Source organism: Propithecus coquereli, unplaced genomic scaffold, assembly GCF_000956105.1.
Source record: "Propithecus coquereli isolate 6110/MARCELLA unplaced genomic scaffold, Pcoq_1.0 Scaffold150, whole genome shotgun sequence".
NCBI classification, from domain to species: Eukaryota; Metazoa; Chordata; class Mammalia; order Primates; family Indriidae; genus Propithecus; species Propithecus coquereli.
This window is the reverse complement of record NW_012139414.1, coordinates 1,829,916-1,850,984: the sequence shown is the minus strand read 5'-3', so window position 1 is coordinate 1,850,984 and position 21,069 is coordinate 1,829,916. Positions and strand designations below refer to the sequence as shown.

General features: G+C 56.8%; 1 protein-coding gene across 2 annotated transcripts in view; it reads right to left on the bottom strand.

Moving 5' to 3' along the window:
* The window catches only part of GTF2IRD1 (GTF2I repeat domain containing 1), a 109,300-nt gene that overhangs the window by 74,202 nt on the left and 14,029 nt on the right, over positions 1 to 21,069 (bottom strand). Inside the window, exon 2 of one of the 2 annotated variants that reach the window (XM_012640251.1) lies at positions 659 to 787. In XM_012640251.1, the coding sequence (XP_012495705.1) occupies positions 659 to 781 (123 nt within the window). In that variant the 5' untranslated portion in view covers positions 782 to 787. Of the gene's footprint in view, positions 1 to 658; positions 788 to 21,069 lie in introns of those variants that run through there. The other variant, XM_012640250.1, reaches the window with a different exon arrangement.

Sequence of the window (21,069 nt, the reverse complement as noted above, 5' to 3'; positions counted from 1 at the left end):
ATTTCTTTCTATTTTTAGTAGAGACGGGGTCTCGCTCTTGCTCAGGCTGGTTTCGAACTCCTGAGCTCAAACAATCCGCCTGCCTCGGCCTCCCAGAATGCATATAGATTTTTTTAAACACTCACCTACCCTCCATCACAGAACTTTCCCCCAGGAAAAGGCTGGAGAAAATGACACCATTATGTCCTCATTTGGGATAAACTGCTACAGGTCTAGGTATGTAGGCAACGGTGGCAGAGGAGTGATTTACAAGGCCCCACCTCTCCCTCCTGGGCCAAGATGCAGTGATAGCTCTTGCTTTAATGTCGGGGATTACGGCTCTATACTGCATTGCCGCCCACACGTTATCCCCCAGGTAACCTGCTAGGAGAGAGACCTGGGGTACATCCCAGGGACAGGATGAGAATGGCAAAAGGGGTACAGGGACAAGGAGACAAGGGCCAGGAGCCAGCATTTGTTCCAGGGCTAGATTTTATGGATCTGATGTTACTTAAGCCTCCTGCCCTTGACATAGGCACCGTGGCCCAAGCTGCAGATCGGAACACTGAGGCTCAGGTCAGAGAAAGCTCCTCTGAGTGGCTGAGGTAGGACTTAGGCTCTGACGTCTCCCCACAGGGCTGGAGTCCCACCTTCCTCCCGGGCAGGCAGGGACACTCACCATGGAATCTAAGGCAGACACGAGGCTGGTGATGATCTCGTCTTTGCGGGCGAAGGCGGAGTTCCAGCGGTCAGGCCCACAGCCGTTGGCGGGGATGTCACAGCGCTTGCCCAGCAAGGCCATGGTCACCTGGTGGAAGGAGGTAGCACGGTGGGCACAAGGCACGGGGCATGGCACACGTGGTGGCCACCTGCCCCAGCCCACCTGGCCCCTGAACTCCCAGGTGGGGCGAAGAAAGGGTTGGCCTTCCCTTGGCCCAAGGGCCTTTACGAGTGATGGAGTTAGAGCCTGCCAGGCCTGGGCACAGATGGCAGGATAATGATACCCAGTGGCACATCCCCTGATGTCTGCATCCCTCGAACCAAGCCCAGCACCAGGACCAGTCTGCTGGGCAGGCCCTAACGGCCAATTCTCCCCAGGTTTGTAGTTCTGGCCATGGCCCTCCCTTGCTCACACCCCCTCTGTGGCTCCCTACTGCCCACATTAGCTCTTGACTCCTCAGCCTGGTATTCTGGTTTCCTGGCCCCAACTCTATCCCTCACACCCGATGCCCTGGGTCCCCTAGGCTTCACCGCCCCCAGACATACCGACACCCTCCATGCCTCCCCAGCCTGCGCAGGTTCAGTTCCCCCTCAAGTGCCCTTCCTGGCCCTGCTGTCATCTGCTGATTAGCCCCACGGCTTTTATTTACTTACTTATTTATTTATTTATGAGACAAGGTCTTGCTCTGTCACCCAGGCAGGCAAGCAGTGGTGCAATCACAGCTCACTGCAGCCTTCAACTCCTGAGCTCGAGCCATCCTCCTGCCTCAGCCTCCTGAGTAGCTGGGACTACAGATGCACACCACACCAGGCTAATTTTTAAAATTTTTTGTAGGCCAGGCGTGGTGGCTCACGCCTGTAATCCTAGCACTCTGGGAGGCCGAGGCGGGTGGATCGCTCAAGGTCAGGAGTTCAAGACCAGCCTGAGCAAGAGCGAGACCCCGTCTCTACTAAAAAAATAGAAAGAAATGATCTGGACAACTAAAAATATATATATAAACAATTAGCCGGGCATGGTGGCACATGCCTGTAGTCCCAGCTACTTGAGAGGCTGAGGCAGAAGGATCACTTGAGCCCAGGAGTTTGAGGTTGCTGTGAGCTAGGCTGACACCACAGCACTCTAGCCTGGGCAACAGAGCAAGACTCTGTCTCAAAAAAAAAAAAAAATTTTTTGTAGAGGGGGGATTTATCCTGCTGGCAAGTCCCCGACTGACCCATTTTCCATACCCAGGTGCTTCTGAGCTCCCCCATCACCTTTCTGTGTGAAGCCACATGCTCCCAAGGGCAAGGCCGCTGAGGCCTCTGATGTAGCAAGATACTGCAGGGCAGAGGCCTTTCATCTCACACTAGGCGTCCCCCAAGGCAGGACTTTGTCCTGTGGCGATGGGGCCCCTGGAGGCCAGAGCTGCAGCCTCTCCCACACTGGGGCTCCGGTCGTAGCTCTCCAGCGTGGCTCCCTGCCCTTACACCACCCAGCCTGAACTGGGCACCATGAGATACAAAGCTCAGACCCCCTCAGTTCCTGGTTCTGGCCTGCCCTCCCCCTCCCTCCCTGACCTGGGAATCAGGTGTGGGGAGACACCCACAGGCTGCCCCCGCCAGCTGCCACTCACCCATTCAAGACAGGGAGAGGGCAGGGACCAGACGCAGGGACCCTTGGTTTCCCTCTCTGGGTTTAGCCCCAGTGCGCCACGCGCAGCCCCTGCCGGGTGTTGGAGGCAGTTCAGGGAGTGAGTGGGGAGCAGGGCCGCAGGCATGCAGAGGGGCCCGTGAACCCTGCCCTCTGCCCGCCACCTGCACATGAGGAGTCTCTGCACACACCGGGCGGGGGGACTGTGGAGCTGACACCCCAAAGGCCAGGAAGCCCGGGGTGTCTCCTGCAGGTGCGGCTGTCCCTGCAGACCGTAAGCTCTTCATGGGCAGGGACCAGGTCTGCCCGCCACTGCTGCACCCCAGGGCCCACCTCTGTGCCCAGCATGAGTGACAAGCCAAGGTGTGTGGTCCCAACCACAGACTGAGGCCTTGTAATTGTATAAAAGATTGAAATCTATGGTATTAACGGAAGCTGAGGATATGACAGGCCATGGATAGAACACAGGCCATGGATGGGACAAGCTCACGGACCAACAGGTGGCCAGTGGCCATGGCTGGGGACATTCCATGGCATGAAGCCCACCTGAGGGTCTGTGTGTGACCAGACTCCATAGAGGACCCAGCTGAGAGGTCTGCCTGCCTGAGAGCTTGAAGGCTGCCCCCTCAGCCATCCCCCTCTGGCCCAACCCTTGAGCCATTCCCAGAAAGGCCTGCGACCGCCAGCCTCCCAGCTGCCGAGGCCCAAATCGAATCAGGCCAGAGCAGGAGGCACCAGCCAGCCCTGGTCTCCGGGTCACCCAGACAGCCGCCAGCTCCTTCCGGCAAAGGCCCTAATCCATTTAGGAAGGAATCAGAGACTCAGAGACGGAGGGACGAAGGGAAGGGGGGCTGGGTGGTGGGCTGTCCCCTGACTCCTTGTCCTGGCCACCGGGGCCCTCAGGACCCTCTGTCCTGAGCTGGAGCCCAAGTGGGTGCACTTGGAGGGGGGTGAGAAAGCCACTCCCTGCAAATGCCCAGGGCCTGAGGGAGGGAGGGGCAGGTTCCATGGGGCCGGAACAAGAACGCTGGATGTGGGGACAGCCAAGAGGAGATCCAGGTCTGCTAGGACCACATCAGGTGAATCGCTGAAACTGCAAGTTTTCTCATCTGTTTTGTTTTGTTTTGAGACAGGGTCTCGCTCTGTCGTCCGGGCTAGAGTGCAGTGGCATCATCACAGCCCACTGCAACCTCCAATTCCAGGCTCAAGCGATCCTCCTGCCTCAGCCTCCCGAGTAGCTGGGACTGCAGACATGCTTCACCGCGCCCGGCCCGGGGTTTTCTCATTTGCAAAGCGGGGCTGGTTCTAAACAGAAATGCAGGGGAGGGGACCCACCCAGTGGAAAGGGAACAATACAGCACAGAGGACACCAAGCACGACAGGCAGCTGGCCACGAAGCAGGTGCCTGAGAACAAACAGGAGGAACGTCCCCAGGAAGAGGAACAGTGGGGACGGAGGCCACAGCCGGGCAATCACACGCGGGTTATTGGAGGACAGGGGAGTGGGGGAAGGGCCACCTCCAGGGCCACTACCCTGTCCAGGCCACCAGCCTTTGCTGGCCACGCCAGGGCAACAGGATCCTCACTGGTCTCCCTGCCCCTCCTCTGTCCCCACGGTCCCTCCTCCAGACACCAGTCAGAGGGACTCAGAAAGCACAAACCTCACATCGCCAACCTGCTCAGAAGCATCCCGTGGTTTCACTGCACACAGACTGACCAAGATGGGCCCTCCCTGCTCTGCCCCCCGTGCACTGGGCCCACGACGTCTCCCCCTGTCCTCCAAACACACCACGTGCAGCCCCCTCTCTGCACGCGAGGCTGCACCCCGTGGAGGTCTTTTCCAGGCCGAGGCCTTCCTCCCCTGCCTCCTTCAGCCCATCAACAGCTCCCGGAGCACCTTCCCCAATCATCAGCCAGACCAGCAGCCCAGCCTCGGCACTTGCCAGCGCTCCTTGGTTTCTTCGCAGAACTGGTTGCAATCAGAAACAACCTGTCCCCGTACTTCTTGCCTGAACTTCCCACCTGGATCGTGACCTCCCCAGAAGGCGCCTGCGTGGGTTTTCGTGGGCATTCAACAAATACTCAGGGAACTGACAAATGCTCCGGTTGGTCAACGCGGGCGGGAGTGGGGACGTTCACAAGCCATGAGCAGAGGGTCTGATGACTTCCAGTTTGCCTGGCTCTCGAGAAGAAAGCAGCAGCGGGGGAGACTGTCACGCTGAACGTATTTGGATCACAAAGGAGGGACAGTCTAGGGAACTGAATGTGATGGAAAATCCAGATGGTGGGAGGGTCCCAATACTCCCGCGGCTGCAGTGAGGGAGGCTGCTGGGTCAGACAAGTGTTCGGGACAGGTGCTCCTCAAAGCGTGGCCCCAGGACCTGCAGCGTTGGTGTCACCTGGGCACTTGTCAGAAATGTCCAGATGGGGCATCAGTGTGCGTAGGTTACTGTCCCTGCTACAGCATCAGTCATTTTAGAGATGAGGAAGGGACTCACCCAAGGCTGCAGCCAACATGTCCTCCAGACACGTCCTTGCTGTCCACGTGCGGAGGGAGGACCACGTTCCCCACACTCAGAGGGACACAGGGAACAGAAAGACCAGCTGGTCAAATGCAGAGCGGACACACAGCCAGGGTGGCCAACTCGCCCTGGGTTGCCCAGGACTTTCCTGGGTTTAGCACAGAAAGTTCCATGTCCTAGGAAACCCCTCAGACCCAGGTAACCCCACGACGCAGGGACCAATAAGACGAGGAGCCCAGATACTTCTCAACAGCCAAGAACACAGACAGATGCTAATGAGCAACACACTGGTGGATGCTAAATATCCATTTTTGGGGGCTCAAAATAGCTTCCTTTAATAAGGTGAGAGGTGGGCCTGGGGGCTATTCAGGAAAGGGGACAGAGAAAGGGGAGGACCAAGGGGGAGGCCAGGGCTTTATCCAGGAAGATAAAAGTGGGGAGAGGAAGCCGCTTTTTTTTTTTTTGAATTTTTTTTGAAACAGGGTCTCACTCTGTCACCCAGGCTGGAGTGCAGTGGTGTCATCATAGCTCACTGCAACCTCAAACTCCCCAGGCTCCAGTGATCCTCCTGCCTCAGCCTCCAGAGTGGCTGGGACTGCAGGTCTGCGCCATCACCCCCGGCTAATTTTTTTCATTTTTTGCAGAGATGGGGTCTCGCTATGTTGCCCAGGCTGGTATCAAACTCCTGGCCTCAAGTGATCCTCCCACCTCAGCCTCCCAAAGCACTGTGATTACACAGGCTGTGATTACTGTGAGCCACCACACCCAGCCAGAAGCCACTATCGTCTCCGAAGGTTGGGTACAGGCCTGTTTTGTGAAGCCACGAAAGGCAGAGCTGGGACGGTGGAGGAAGTCGGTTGGGAAGAGGTGTGGGTCCCCAACCACGGGAAATCTACTCTGTCATACCTGCCCCACCACCAGCTCCCAACCCGGCTCTGCCCACCTGTGAAGCAGGCTGCAGGTAGCACAGCTGCCACCAACACCTGCTGGTCCAACGCCCAGGCTCCTGGACCCCACCCACCAAAGATGTGAGGTGACAGGTCCCCTGGGCAGTGGGCCCAGGACACTGCCCTTGTAAGTTCCCCGGGGATTCTGAGAGGCAGCCAGGCACAGGGCTGGGTGATCCCTGGGGAGGTTCCCGACTCCAGATTCCGAGCAGCTCAGCTTTTCCTGCCTGCGCCTGCCCCCTGCCTGGCCAGGGATTCCTTGCCCAGACAGTGGCAGCTTTCAGAGCTGGAGGCCAGCCCAGTCCCCGGAGCCAAAGATTAGCCAAGTTCTCTGTCCGTGTCTGAGTTGGTGCTGACCCAAGGCAGGCCTGCCTCCAGGCTGGGGGGCACCCAGAGGAGTCCGGCCCAGAGAGCCCACTCTAGCCGGCCCTGGGCCAGGGTGAGGGTGCAGAGAGAACTTCGGCTGGGGCCTCCGATCCCAGACACCCTGCACCGGCGCTCTGAGCCGTCCAGGAGGCTAGGAGGGGCGCCGCCATTACACCTGTCCTTTCTGCTGCCCACGGCCTGGAAGTCTGGAGAGACAGGTGCCCCCTCTGGCAGATGCCGTCCTCCCCCCAGTGAAGCGCGTCTCGAGGGAGGTGGGAAAACGGTGTACAGGCAAGAGAATAGGCCGAAAGACAAACCTCCCAGCTCAGCCTAGTTTAAAAACTCCCCTCCCCAACCCACGATCCAGATGCCTTCGAAGGACTCCAAAGGGTCCAAAGCCAAAATGGTAAGTGCTGAGGAAGTGTGGCCTGACCTGGCATCTGGCCCGGGGGCTCGGCCACTTCTCTCTGGCGTGGGCTCCGCAGAGCCCGAGGACCGGCCCATCTGGAGGGAAGGAGTCACAGGGCTGCTTTCTAAGTGCCGGGACAGTCAGGCCCCGATAGTATGTCTAATTCTCACAGGACCTCTCACTTCCCAGAGGAGAAATTCCAGCCCAAATGCCCCAGAGCTGGGACATGGCAAAGCCGGGACCTGAGCCCAGATCACACTGGCAAAACCCCGGCTCCCTCGACCCCATGCCGCAGCCTTCAAGCCCCTTCCCTCCACGACACCGTTCTGCCTGACCCCAGGCCTGGCCCGCAGTGAGTGGCAAAGTCCACCGGGCATCTGCTTCCTGCCCAGGGGGCCCAGGAGAGGGCAGCCGAACGTTGATTTCTCCTTCCAGGGCCTGCCCTGAGCTCAGCACCCAGACCCCTCCCCTCCTCCCCCACCCCCAGCATCCCCAGAGCTTCAGAAAATCACATGCTTAAAGAAGCAGAGTGTGAGCATGTCAGAGCAGAGTGTGTGTGTGTGTGTGTGCATGAAAGGGAGAGCGCGGGAGGGGGAGAGGGAGAGAGCACATCTAAGTGATGGAAAGAATGGGGACAGTTAAGAAAGCGAGACACACACACACACACACACACACACACACACACACGAACAGCCCCCGCAGAGTGACAAGAGAGGGCTAACCTGGCTGGGGAGGATCACTTGTCCTCACCAGCTTGGGGTTGAACCAAAGAAACAAACGTCACCAACTCTCCCACAGTGGTACAATGGGCAATCCGTCACTCCACATTCTCAGAAAGCCACCTGGAGGTGGTTCTTCTGACCCGCTTTCCATCTGCAGGGCTGAGGCTCGGAGCGGAGGGGAAGCAAACAGCTCCAGGTCCCCCGAGGCGGGCTGTTAGTGCAGCCAGGCCCTCAGCAGCAGGACACATGTGGGGGCGCCTCAGTCGGGGGCTCTCAGGCCTTCTTTACACCCCCCACACACTCATTCATTCCTCTGTGGGTTCATTCATTCATTCACTCATTCCTTTCACACACACTTTTGAACTCTGAGGGCTACACTTATTCCCTGTGCCTACTGGCTACCCAGCTAGGTCACAGTGGGACAGAACAGAAGCCACCTCCGCCTGGCCATCAGCTGGGTGACAGTCCCAGGCAGACAGCTGGAAGGAGGGGGAGGGGCCAGCCTGCACCAGCTCCACAGAAGCTGGAGGTCTGGTGGCCTGTGACAAGGCCCTGAAGGGGGGTGGGAGAGCACAGCCTGGGTGCCTTCCTTGGCCATCCTTTGCCCCACCACCCCCAACTCATTCGCTCAACACCTACCAGGAGTCTGCTCTGTGCCAGGCCCTGCCTGCCCCCCTGGAATTCACAGGGCCAGTGTGTCCATAAAGAATTACAGGATCATAAAATGAGGGCAAGTGGAAAAGTTTGCCCGGGCACAGAGCTTGACATGGGGAAAAGGGGTTACCCACATTTTATTTAAACTTATTTACTTAATTTTGGGTGAACAGGGGCCTGCCGAAAAGGCTTCTCTGAGTTGATGACAGTTGAGATGGGTTTTGAAGGGTGAATAGGAGTTCTCTGGGCGCATGACTGGAAGAGTGTCATTTCTGTGGAGAGAGGCAAAGGGAAGAAGCTTGGCTTGGAGATACACAACCTTTGCTCCACAGGTAAAGAGAAGTTTTGGACAATGTTAATACGGTAAAAAGGCAACTCACAGAATGGGAGAAAATATGTGTAAACAGTATATCTGATAAGAGATTAATATCCAGGATATTAGAGAACTCTTAAAACTCAACAACAAAAAAACAAATAACCCAATTGAAAAATGGGCAAAGGACTGGAATAGACATTTCTGCAAAGAAGATATACAAATGGCCAATAAGCACATGGAAAGATGCTCAACATCACAATCATTAGCAAAATGCAAACTAAAACTACGAGGTATCACCTCACACTCACCAGGAGGCCTACTACCCAAAAGACAAAATAACAAGTGTTAGTGGGGATGTGGAGAAATTGGAACCCTTGTGAACTGTTGGTGGGGATGTAAAATGGTACAGCCGCCATGGAAAACTGTACGGTGGTTCCTCAACATATTAGAAATAGAACTATCCATATGAGCCAGCAATTCCTCTTCTGTCTATATAACCCAAGAGAACCAAAAATAGGGTCTCAAACAGCTTTGTCTACTCATTTTCATAGCAGCGTTATTGGCCTTAGCCAAAATGTGGAAGCAACCCGAGAGTCCGGGGATGGACGAACGGATAAAACACAAAGCGGCACATACGCGCAGTGGAACCTTACTCAGCTTTAAAAGGAAGGAAACTCTGACACGTGCTACAACGTGGATGAACCTCGAGGACATTACGCCGAGTGAAATAAACCAGACACAAAAAGACAAGTACTGCAAGATTCCACGTGCAAGAGGTGCTTAGGGTGGTCGAATTCAGAAACAGAAAGCGGAATGGTGGTCTCCAGGGTTGGGGAGGGGGCAATTGTTGTTTAATGGGTATAGCGTTTCAGTTTTACAAGATGAAAAAGTTCCAGGGATGGCTGTGGTGATGGCTGCACAACATGTGAAGGTATTGAACACCACTGAACTGTATGCTTGCAAATGGTTAAGACGATAAACTTTATGTTATATGTATTGCAATATAGTAAAAAAATTGGGGAAAAAAGAGAAAAGTGTTTGGTTGTTCTCATTGAATGTCCCCTCTGCAGTGTCAATCCTAAGCTTACAGGGGACACTCAGTGGCCTTTGCTGGAATGAGGCAAAGGGGGTTGGAGAAAGAGAGGGAACAGGGGCTACCTGACACGGACATCTTTGCCCCCCAGGTGAGTGTGAGCACTAGCACCCAACACACACATATGCGTGCACACTCACACGCTAGTGCAGGTCCTCCTGGGGCCAGTGCCAGCACAACCCGAGTGTGCTGAGAACACTCACAGAGAAGTGGCCAGCCCAGCCCGAGCCGTGCAGGGACACACATGAGCAGGACACAAGCCTCGTCCTCAAGGGGCTCACCGTCCCGCCAGGAGTCAGGCCACAGAGCAAACTGACCTTGTCCTCCCCAGCCTGCAGGCCCCCAGACACACCCTGCTCTCTGGCTTGGCCTTGGCACCTGCTGTGCCCTTGGTAAGAGACGCCCCTGCCCTTTGCTGGGCCCCTCTTAGCTGTTGCTAGGCACGTCAGCGCCTCCTGTCCTGTCCCTTGGCTGCGCGCCCACAGCCCCTTCTTCCCTCCCCCAATGATGTGGAGTATCTGAGCCCCCACGGGCACCAGTTCCTGGAGAACAGGCCCGATTTCTTCCACCTGTGTGCACCCAGGCCTGCAGAGTACCGGCCTGCTACACGCAGCAAGGCCTGCAAAAGCCTCCCAGGGGAGGGGCTGTGTACGCAGGTTGGGAAACATTAAGAGACACAAGGAGGGTGGGTGGCGAGGAGTGGGGCCCTCCAGACAGCGGGCACAGCTCAGGCCAAGGCACTGAGGCAGGAGTGAGCATGACGCAGTGTGGGGTCCATGGTGAGGGTCTGGGGGAGCAGAGATCGCCGAAGCGCTTTCAAGACAGATGCGGTCAGATTCCGGGACTGCCCAGCAGAAATGCTCTGCCCTGGGTCCCACCCTTAGCCCCAGAGCCTGGGCTGGAGGAGTGGTCTGTGCACCCACCCACCTGGGGCCTGCGCCCGCCCCAGAGCATCCTCTGAGCACTCCGACCCCTGTAATCCGCCTGGCAAATGAATGCCCAGCTGGGGCCCTGGGGCCTCTTCTCTGGCCTGTCCTCCTGCGGTGGTTTTAAACACAATGGCAAATCCTTTGATATTTCCGCCATCAAGTGGTGACATCTAATTCCCCTCCTCTTGAATACGACTTGAATCATGATTCATTTTGAACCAACGGAGTGTGCTGGAAGTACAGCCATGTGACCTCCACGGCCAGGTCCCAACAGGTGCTACACTTCCCTGGCGGCTCACTCACTCTAAGATCCTCGCCCCTGGACTCTGAGCCGACGTGAACAAAAGCCGGCCATCCTGACGCCACTCCATGTAGAGTCCAGGTGGTGCCAGAGACACCCAAGGAGCCCTGGCTGTATCCCAGCTCAGGCCCCAGGACAGAGGATGAAGACATCATCAACACGACCTCGACCCATCTGGCTAAGTCCAGTCAACCCCCCAACCTGTGAAAGATTAAAATAAGAAATGACTGCTTAGCAGTTTGACACTGCTAAGTTTGGGGCTATTTGTTACGCAGTCAGAAGTAACCGATACATCCAAGGGCAGACCACGCAGATACTACTGTATATCCCCAACAGGCAGCTGATAGGGAAGGTGGACAGAGCTCAGATACATAGTTTGGGGTATCCACACACATGTCAACAAGGTCCCCCCGACGTGGACAGAGGTGGGCAGAGAAGTGGCGAGTCTGCTGGGATCTCCACTGGCCGCTTCTTCCTGGCCGGCACAGATTACGGAAGAGCCTGTCTACAAGAATGGCTGCTTGAACTTGCTCTTAGGAACTCGTGGTAGGCTCAAAAATGACCCCCAAAAGACAGCCGCGTCCTAATCACCGAAGCCTATAAAAGCTACCTCATACGGAACAATCACTTTTGCAGATGTGATTGAATTAAGGATCCAGGGAGATTATTCTGGCTTATCTGCGTAAGCCCTAAAAGCCATGGCAGGTGTCCTTCCAAGAAGAGGGCAGAGGGAGACGGGACATACATCCCGAAGCAAAGGCTGAGTGAAGACAGAGCAGAGATTTGAAAACGCTGGCCTTGAAGACAGGGGTGATGTGGCCACAAGCCCAGGAGTGGCGGCAGCCACCAGAAGCTGGAGGAGACCAGACTGCCCCCTAGAGCCTGCGGAGGGAACGTGGCTGCCGACACCTTGACCTTGGCCTGATGGTGATGATTTTGCATTCTGGCCTCCAGAACTGGGAGAAGGGAAATTTCTGTTGTTTTAAGTACCAAGTGTGTGACACGATGTCACAGCCCCCTCACTGCCCATACCCCACCTCCCAAGGACATCCTCAGCTCAGACAGCTGCAATGCTCAGGCCTGGGTTTGCTGGAAAGTTCTCCAATCCCTTTCCCCCAGGAAGCACCACTGGAAAGGGCTAGATTTTTCTGGACACTGGGGAAGAGCCTCCGACTCGAGTCTCCCTGCCCTATGGACCAGCTGGGGTGTTGGAGCCGATAGAAAAATATACACCCAACCACGCAAAAGGCAAAGGCAAGCACACACACCACCCAAACACGGCCCCCGCACCATCCGCTGCCATATGCTTGTGTTTCTCGAAAAAGAAGCTTGAGAGAACAAACAAAAAAGAGATTTCTCCCCTTCTGGGGGGTGGGGAGGGCATCTTTCTTCCCAGCAGCTCCACCCTCCCACCAGATACTCCATCTCCTGTTCCAGGGCCTCCCCGGCGGCATGAGACTACCTGGGGCCCTGGATTCCTGCCCCACCCCCACTGTCCGCCCATCACCGTGGCAGGGCAGCTGGACGGGGCCTTGCACGGGCTGCAGTGCAGTGGTAGGCAGCGTGTGGTGTGGTCAAGACACCCAAGTCCCAGCCCTGGCTCTGGCCCCAACGGCTGTCTCCTGAGTCCCCCCCCTTGTGTCCTGGTATCTCTGGGCAGCTGGGCATCCCCAGCCCTGAGGATGAATCTTCGAGATTCCCTAAAGCCCAGAGCAGGGCACTCCCATTCCCCTCGCTGGAGCTGGTGTAGGGAGAAGCACAGAACCCAGTTCTGGCCACTGAGACGTGAGGGACTTCTGGGAGAGCTGTCCTTGCTCTTAGAAAGGGACAGAAACCAGGGATGTCCTTCTCCTGCAAGGGATGTCCGCAACCGTGACAGCCAACCATGAGAAGAGCCAGCCTAGGAGGTGAAGGCATCACAGGGAGGACAGCAGGGCGATCCAGGGAGAACCTGTCCCTTTGGGGCCCGGGATCCGCCACCCCCAGGCTTCGGTTTGGATAATCAACGTCCACATGCTTAAGCCACTTCTAGAGCAGGTTTCTTTTACTTGCAGCTAAAAGCATCCTACTTATGCCAGCCTCTTCCAGTTGTAAAGTCACCTGTTTTTGTTTCCTGGTCTACTGTCTAATAGACCAAGGTCCCTTTCTGAGTGCCAGCTAAAGAGCCCACATTCCCCTCTGCGATCTACCCACCGCGAGAACCTAGGAGTCTGCGTGTTCTGGGATTCCTTGTTTTATTTTCACTCCGGGGGCTCTACCTCCAGTCCCGTCACCCCCTTACTGTGATGCCTAAGGAGGCACAGTGTTCCGAAAAAAATGGAAGCTATGGAAGCGAAAGTGAAAACTTTGAGAAGATTAAAATAGAAGTAATTCTTTCGAAAAAGTCCTCTATGTTTCTGAAATGACTTCGTTCGTTGAAAATATAAAAATGTATTATGTATAAGTTGTTTTGCCCAGAATTACCGCAAATGGGCTATATTAATTTGAAAACTACAGTTTAGCCAGAAGTCACCAATTTTGGATTTGATCGTATTTAAAATGCATAACAATTCTGTTACCAATGGAATTACAGTCTTCTGAGCTTTAAATAAGCTAGGCTTTCTTGTACATTTAAAAAAATTGTTTCAGTAATGTGGATAATTTATCTTTCTTTGGCTTTTAAAAAATTTCCTAGAGATTGCAAAAACAGTTGTACTTTGGGGGACTTAGCATTTCTCACAATATCAAGCAGATCTGGAAAGCTTTCGTGTTCGAGAAGGATACCGAGAAAAAAAGAGAAGTTATCTTGTATTTCTCTCATCTATATCAAGTTCAACTTTTGTCTAATGTGTCTTCTTTCTTTCTTCCTTTTTTAGATACAGGGTCTCGATATGTTGCCCAGGCTGGACTTGAACTCCTGGGCTCAAGTGATCCCCCCGCCTCAGCCTCTCGAGCAGCTGGGACTACAGGCACGTGCCACCACGCCCAGCTGAGTGTGCTCGGATTTCAAGGCAGACAGACAGGCACTATACAATTGTCTTCACCCCCGCCACACACCCGCCCCCCGCCTTCCTCTACTACCAAAATCCTCCCATTGCTGTGCTCCCTTGTAGCCTGGCCAGGGAGCCATTCCCAAATAAAAAGGCAGAGCTTCCTACACAGCAGGTATTGGCTGCCCAATCCCCTCCCCATCCTCCTGCACGCTGGCCAGAATGACCAAAGCCACTGCCTAGGAAGGAGGAGCCAGTCCCTCTCCCATCCTGGGCAGCTGGCCCTGGGCTGGACTGCTCACCTCCAGGCTTCCAGGCTTCCAGGCTTCTTGTACCTCCAGGTATAAGAGAAACACCTCCCTTCTAAGCCCGCTTCTCAGGTCCCTTGCAACTGAACACAAATGGGAACAGAGTCCGAGGTATGCATCTTCAAACTCAGACTCGCTTCTGGTTCCATTGCAGGCCACCACTCGTTTTACTTTCTTCTCTATGTTGTCTTACTGTATTTTATGTTTCTTTGTAAGTCTTTCAAATCACTTCTGGGATAAGGTGGAATACAAATAAATAAAAACAGGACAGCCTCAGGCTCATGCCTGTAATCCTAGCACTCTGAGAGGCCGAGGTGGGAGGATCACTTGAGGCCAGGGGTTGGAGACCAGCCTGAGCAAGAGCGCAAGACCCTGTCTCTACTAAAAGTAGAAAAAATTAGCTGGTCGTGGTGGCGCACGCCTGTAGTCCCAGCTACTCGGGAGGCTGAGGCAGGAGGATCGCTTGAGCCCAGGAGTTTGAGGTTGCTGTGAGCTAGGCTGACGCCATGGCACTCTAGCCCAGGTGACAGAACCAGACTCCATCTCAATCAATCAATCAATAAAAACAAATCAATATAATAAACTTTTAAAAGCTCTGGTGCCAGGCACCGTTCAAGAATGAGAGAAAAGCCCTGCCTTGCAGGAAGCTAGTCTAATGAGCAGGTTAGTTCATCTCCCTGAACTTCACTTTCCTCATCTGTAACAAGGAGAAAATCACACCTACCTCGCTGCACTGCTGGGAAGGTTAAACAGCAGCATTAGCTGAACTGGCATCTGTTCTTAAAGTCCTCAGTCTGGGCAGGACTGCGCCCTCCCTACTTGCAGGGCAGAATTAGAAAGGGACAACTTGGCCTGACTGGGTGTCCCAATACCTGATGTCTTTTACAGTCTTTTTATTGAGAAAAAATTATTTGTTGCAAATGAAGACCTTGATAAACGTTTATACACCAAACCGCTGAGGTAACGAGCACTCAGATCAAGAAACAGAACATCACCAGCCCCCCAGAACCCCCTCTCACAGCCTTCGCAGTCACAGCCACCGCCCCTGACCCCGCTAAGGCGACCTCCGTCCTGACATCTGACTCCAAAGTTCGGCCTGTGCTTGAAGCTGACGTCAGCGGAGTCCCACGCGTGACCTCGCCCTCCTGGGTTCCTCCGTCACATCTGCGAGGTTCAGCCGTTATGGTGTGTTTGTGTGTCTGGTGACGTTTCCAGCAGACTGGGCCCCGGGGATGGTGGCAGTGGGAGCACACGTGGGCTGCACTGAAATCGGGGTACGCCTGAATTATTGCCCACTTTCAAAGAAATAAGGTTTGTTTCCCTAAAGGAGCTTCTCTAGAGAATAGGAAGGAATTTTCGAGTAGCAGAGCGATAAGCCCACGGTAGGGCACGTTGCGTTTTGGCATGAACCCGGGCTGAGAGTGCAGAGATCTGGGATGCAGTTCATCCCCTCGGGGCCTTGGTTTCCCCAGATGGACGTGGAGGTGGTTGGATGAGGGGCCCATCCAGCTCAGTGCTGTGACACCGAGTGTGTACTCAGAAGTACTGAGAGGTTGTCTTCTGAGGTGTTTGAAGTTTGCTCTTACGATGCTGTTCAGCAGCTTGGCTCGCTTTCCAAGTAGAGAAAAAGTGACTGTCCACCTGCAGCCTCCCCCATCCCCCTGCCCCACCCTGTCACCAGGGCAGGGGCTGCAAGAGCCAGCCGGGAACGTCTCTGGAGACCAGACTCCACACCTGTGGCCTCTTCTTGGACCACCAGCCCAGGAGCAGGGGGTCTCACGCTAAATCCCAGCTCAACCCACAAAGGGCCCACACAGTCCTCTCAGCAAAGTGATTTGGTGACGTTATGACACGTCACAAGAGGTTTAATTTTAACCATGGTCCCATCCTTCAGCCCAGACCTCCTAATTCTATAAGTGTATCCTGAGTAAATCATCCAAAATGCAAAACTTTACATGCAAAGACGGTTCGCCAGAGCTTTCACTGGGTGCATCCACTAATACACATGGCTGCACACAAATCCAAGCTGACACCAACGTTGACACCACCCCAGGTACATGCGCAGGAGCCTGGATGCAAACGGCCCCTGTCGGCGGGCTGGCTCCATGGACGACTTCCCTCTACTCTGCTGTAGTTTCTCTATTACCCAAGGTAGGTAGGTATTACTTTTACAGTGTGGAAAGAAGTAACAGAAACCTCATTCTTGAAAACAAAACAAAACAGAACCAACCACCCAACACAGCCGCCCCACCCCAGGATGGAAAGAGGGCCCCAGGCCCAGGCAGAGGGCAGACCCAGGAAGCACACACTTTGTGCCGCCTTCCAGGGGCCCCACGGGAGCCGTCTGCCTTCTCCCGGGAGCAGCTGGCGGAAGGGGCAGGTCTGTGGCCTGGCTGTGGGAAGCCCCACCTGCCCTTGGTCCAGGCTTCTGGAAGGCAGGGCTTCCCAGCTCTCAGCTGGAGGAGTGGGCTCATCAGGGCGGCGTCTCCTCTCAGCTCAGGCCAGCCCTGTGCACCGGGCAGAGAACTCTGAAATCAGGATTCTCCATTTCTCTCCTATCCTGGAGGGGCCAGTAGGGGCCCTGTGGGCAGTGAGAGGGGTCCAGGCTATCCCCCGCGCCTGCCTGGCCAGGAAGGGAGGGAGGCCCAGTTCTGTGCAGACAGCTCCCGGGCTCAGGTTTCCACCCCGTTATTTAAAGCCCAGCTCTTGGCTCCTGGCGGGCGGGCGGGCAGGGGCGGCCGCCGCCTGCGTGACCAGGATGAGAAATTGCAATCCTGACGCGGGCCTGTGTGCCTATGGCAACTGGCGTCGTGGCCTTGGAGACTAATCTCCAGGCTGCCAGCCGGCAGGGCCTCTCCAGCAGGGCCGCAGCTCCCTGTGGAGGCCCTCGGCTGGAGGACAGGCCGAGCCTCTCTCTGGGCAGAGGAGGGGCATGTGTCCTTGCAGCAGGGCCCGTAGCCAGGCTCACAGACCCACGCGTTCCCACAGCCTCTGTCGCACACGTTGGGGACACGGCTCCCGCTCACACGCATCAACACCATCACACTTTGTCCGCCAGGGCCTGGGACCTGCAGCAGGGGCTCCCGCCCTTGTGGGATTCTCAGGTTGGGCGGGGATAGGACAATGACAATAAAATAGACTTTTGGGGAAAAAAAGACTGAAACGCACTGTGACAATTTGAGCTGAGCGATGGCTATGTGACGATACAGACAGGGGAAGACTCGTCACATTGGACGCTTCAGATTTATGCCTTTTACTATAAGTAAACTATACTTCAGTTAAAGATAAAAAACAAATGACATGGAAGCAGCACGGGGGCGGGCGGGGCAGGAAGGGGAGGCTCCCCGACCATCCTGGGGAGCTGCAGGTGAGGGGAGGTGGGCACCGTGCCCAGGCCCCGCCCATCTGCGAGGGGCCGCCTGCTCCTTCCCCTGCAGCACCCACCTTCCCTGGAAATATAGACTGAGAAAACACTGAAGACGCATTTGAAGGAGCGCCAAACTCCGGCCGCCCAGGAGACCCAACCGCCAGCCGGGGCCACCCACATGTCGTGGTCAGGCCTGAGCGGGCAGAGGCCTTGGCCAGAGGCTGCGGGAGTGGGTGGGTGGGGACAGGCCCAGCGCTGCGTGGCTGGAGCGTCCCAGGCAGGGCAGGAGGTGGTGAGTAAGAGACCAGCACAGCCACGGGACGGGTCAGCACGTAGGCACCAGGAGCCACTGAAGGGTGTGAGCAGTGCGGGGGATCCCGGTAGGACATGGCAGATGAACTGGAGGGACACGCCTGGAACCAGGAAACCAGCAGCTACTGAGCTCCTGGAACAGCCCCGGCCAGGGACAGCCAGGCCTAAAGCAGACGGCAGCAGGGGGTGGGGCAGAGTGTGGAGCGGGTGGGGAGTCCCAAGAGGGAGGTGGCTGGAGTGACAACTTGAGTTTCCAATCCAGATGACCAAGTGGATGATGGTGCCCCTGGCTCTGCAAGGAACAGCAGTGAGGAGGCTGGAAGAGAAGAGGCTGAGCCACTGAGCATGGGGTCCCTGGGCTCACCTGTATCCTGTGGGTGAAGGGCTGGCAGGGCTTGGGGGAGGTCTCTGGGCTGGAGGGACAAGATCTGAGAGAGATGGGGGCAGCAAGGCCCCCTCCATGGATGGCACCACCCAAGACAAATGTAGTGGGAGAAATCAGAGGGAAACTGAAGGTGAGACCTTGGGGCACTTGAGCATTCAAGGAGCAAATAAGGGAGAAGGAGTCAGGGGAGGTGGCGTGGGGGCCCAGAGGTCAGGGAGGAGGCAGGCGGCCCAAGAACCTACAAGGAAGGCTGGGATGGCAACGGGCGGGGGCAGCACGCTGGGTGGGCAGGGGAGCCTGCAGGGCTGGGGAGGTGAAGCTGTGGGTATCTGGGCAACAAAGCACGTAGAGAAAGGGCCGCATCATCATCCCTCACTGCGACCTCGGACTCCTGGGCTTGAGCGATCCTCCCGCCTCAGCCTCCGGAGCAGCTGGACTACAGGCGCGTATCACCACGCCCAGCCCCTGGGCCTCATTCTTTAGGACGAGAAAACCTGAACCGGGAGGGCTGGACGGAGAACATGCACAGTCCCTGCGCTACAGGCCAAGCTTCCCAGGTCCTTCCAGATGGATCCCAAAGCCTCTGAGTTCAGGACACAGGCCCAGGAGACACTGACCCCTGACCCTCGGGTCTCCTCGCACTTACCCGTGGGTCCCCAATCTCAAGCCAAAGGCCTGCATGCCCGGGCCCTCTGTCAATCTAGCCCCACCCCAAGGCCAGCTCCAGGTTCATTGATCCTGGCAGGAAGGCGTGCACAGGATGTGGAGGCCGGACCCAAAGGCCAACCCAAGAGACAGAGGGAGGTGGTGGTCTCCCCAGCCCTTCCTGGAGAATAGGGGGAATCTGTTTTATGCACTGTTGTCCCCCCAGAACCTAGAACAGGGTCTGGTATCCAGCAGGCCCTCTGGAAATACTAGTTGGGTGGATGAGGGAGAGGCTGAGAGGGGAAGGCTGGCAGTGCAGGAGGCACAGAGCTCGGCCGGCTCCACCTCCCGGGCATGTAAGGCCCTCCCTCCAGCACTGGCACCTGGCTGCTCGGAGCAGCCCCCAGCTCCAGTCTGCACCAGTCCACCCCCCTCCACGTGAGGCAGGGGGAAACCACACTGGCTTTGGAGTCATGCAAAGCCAGGTTCAAGTTCCCACCCAGCTCTTACCAGCTGGTGACCCCACCAGGACACTCCTGCTGTCCTCACCCCAGCTCCCAGGAAGCAAAAGGGTGACACCCATTCTCGGGCTCTCAGCATGGTGGGACCTTGTGCGAGAACATGTGAACAGGGCCTGGCGCTGGGCCTGGGGGTCCTGCTCACTCACCAAATGACAGTGGCCGTGGGGATGGTGGCTTCATGCTGATGTCACCCACAGAGTTGCTGTCCTCCCCGACATCACCCTGACATCACCCTGACATCAACTTGGGCAGCTCACAGAGGCATTTCTGTCCCCCCCCATGCGTGGGGGGGCCCCGGGTGGGAAATGACGGCCTGGCATTCAGCTGGGTGCCAGGGAACCCGGGCACCTGGTCCGCCCCAGTTCTGCCGGCTCCTCTGCAGAGCGTGTAGATATTTGTTTGTTCTTAAGCAGGCATCTGAAAAGCTCGGAGGCTGGGTGTCAGGAGACAGTGGGAAGAAACCAGCTCCGAGGTGGTGCCAGCCCCCGGGGCGAGGCGGCGGGAGGCCTGGGTGCCTGTCTCCCGAGAGCCCCCTCGCCAGACGTAAACATGCCTTCTCAGAAGAACGATGGGTGTGCAGCGTCAGGCCCTCTCTTGTCGGGAAAAGGCTGGGCAGAAGAAAAGCTGATCACTCGCGGGTGATCTAATCCCAGGGCGCCGGCTTGCTCCCACCCTCCCCTGCCAGCCTCTGCCCACCCAGCCCCCCAACCTCTGGGCTGCTAGGGGTGGGGGTAGGGGCCCCAGGAAAGGGTGCCCCGGGGATCAGGAGACCTGGCTTCTGAGCCCAGGTGCCACCCTTAGGGGAAGCCTGGGCACCGCCCCGTCTGGGCTCCAGTGTCCCCATCTGTCAGTTGAGAACTTGTCCGAGGGCCTTTCTAGCCTCTGCCCCCGATGGAAGGACCACCACACCCCTCCCCTGGCCTCTGCCTCCACACCTGCCCCGACCCACTCCAGAGCATTCGTCACAGGCACCCAGGCCCCGCCCCTACCCAGGTGCCCTCCGGCCCCTCCCCCACGCTCTCGCTTTACACCCAATGCCACATCCCCAGGGCCCCTTCATCCTGTACCCCCCATTCCAGGGGCTCCCCTAGTCCCAGTCCTGGGTCCCCCATCCCTCCTGCCACCTGGCATCGTACCCATCTGTCAGATGCTGTGGGACACCAACTAACTGCATGGCATTTTCACTGCACCCGCTGTGACCCAGGCCTGGGAGGGGGTGAACCTGGCCCAGTCCCTGCTCCAGACTCCTGGGCGGGGAAAGAGAAGCTAAAGTTTATAAAAGGTGACCCAGAACATCGCCAGCCCCCAACGAGGGCGACTGGAGCGTGGGCACGGGACGTCCACCAGGGACTTGGGTCTGCCAGGCCAGGCTGGGCTGGGATTCAGTAATACGAGTAACAGGTACATATTGGCAGCCCCTTCTCACAAGCACCACCAGCCCAAACACATGACGACCCATTTCACAGACAGGAGCACTGAGGCCTAGGGATTAGGTGATGTGCCAGTGTCTATGCTGTCCAACTTCAGAGCAGACACTCCTGCCACACATTCGGGGGAGGCCGTTTAGTGCAGGTGTCCATCCTCAGGTGTGTCAACCACTGGCCACCTCTATCCACCTGAGACCACATGGGGCTCACCCGAGCCTCTGGCCACACAGCAGCCCCTTCCCTCCCAACCCCAGGGACGGGGGGGAGGAGAGCCCAGCCCAGAGACCGACAGGTGGCAGCCCCTCATCAGACGCTGGTGGTCTCAGGAGCGCACACGGGGCTAGCACCCAGGACATCTGGGTCTAGTCGCAGCTCAGCCCCCCAGGTGGCTGTGTGATGCTGGATGACTTGCTCCCCCTCTCTGGGCCTCAGTCTCCTCCTCTGATAAAGACAGAGCAGAGGTGGGGCGGTGAGAGCCAGGCCCAGGGGCTGATGATCCCTTTTCTATCCAAACCCCACCTGGGCTTTGGGCCCAGCTGGCCCTGGGA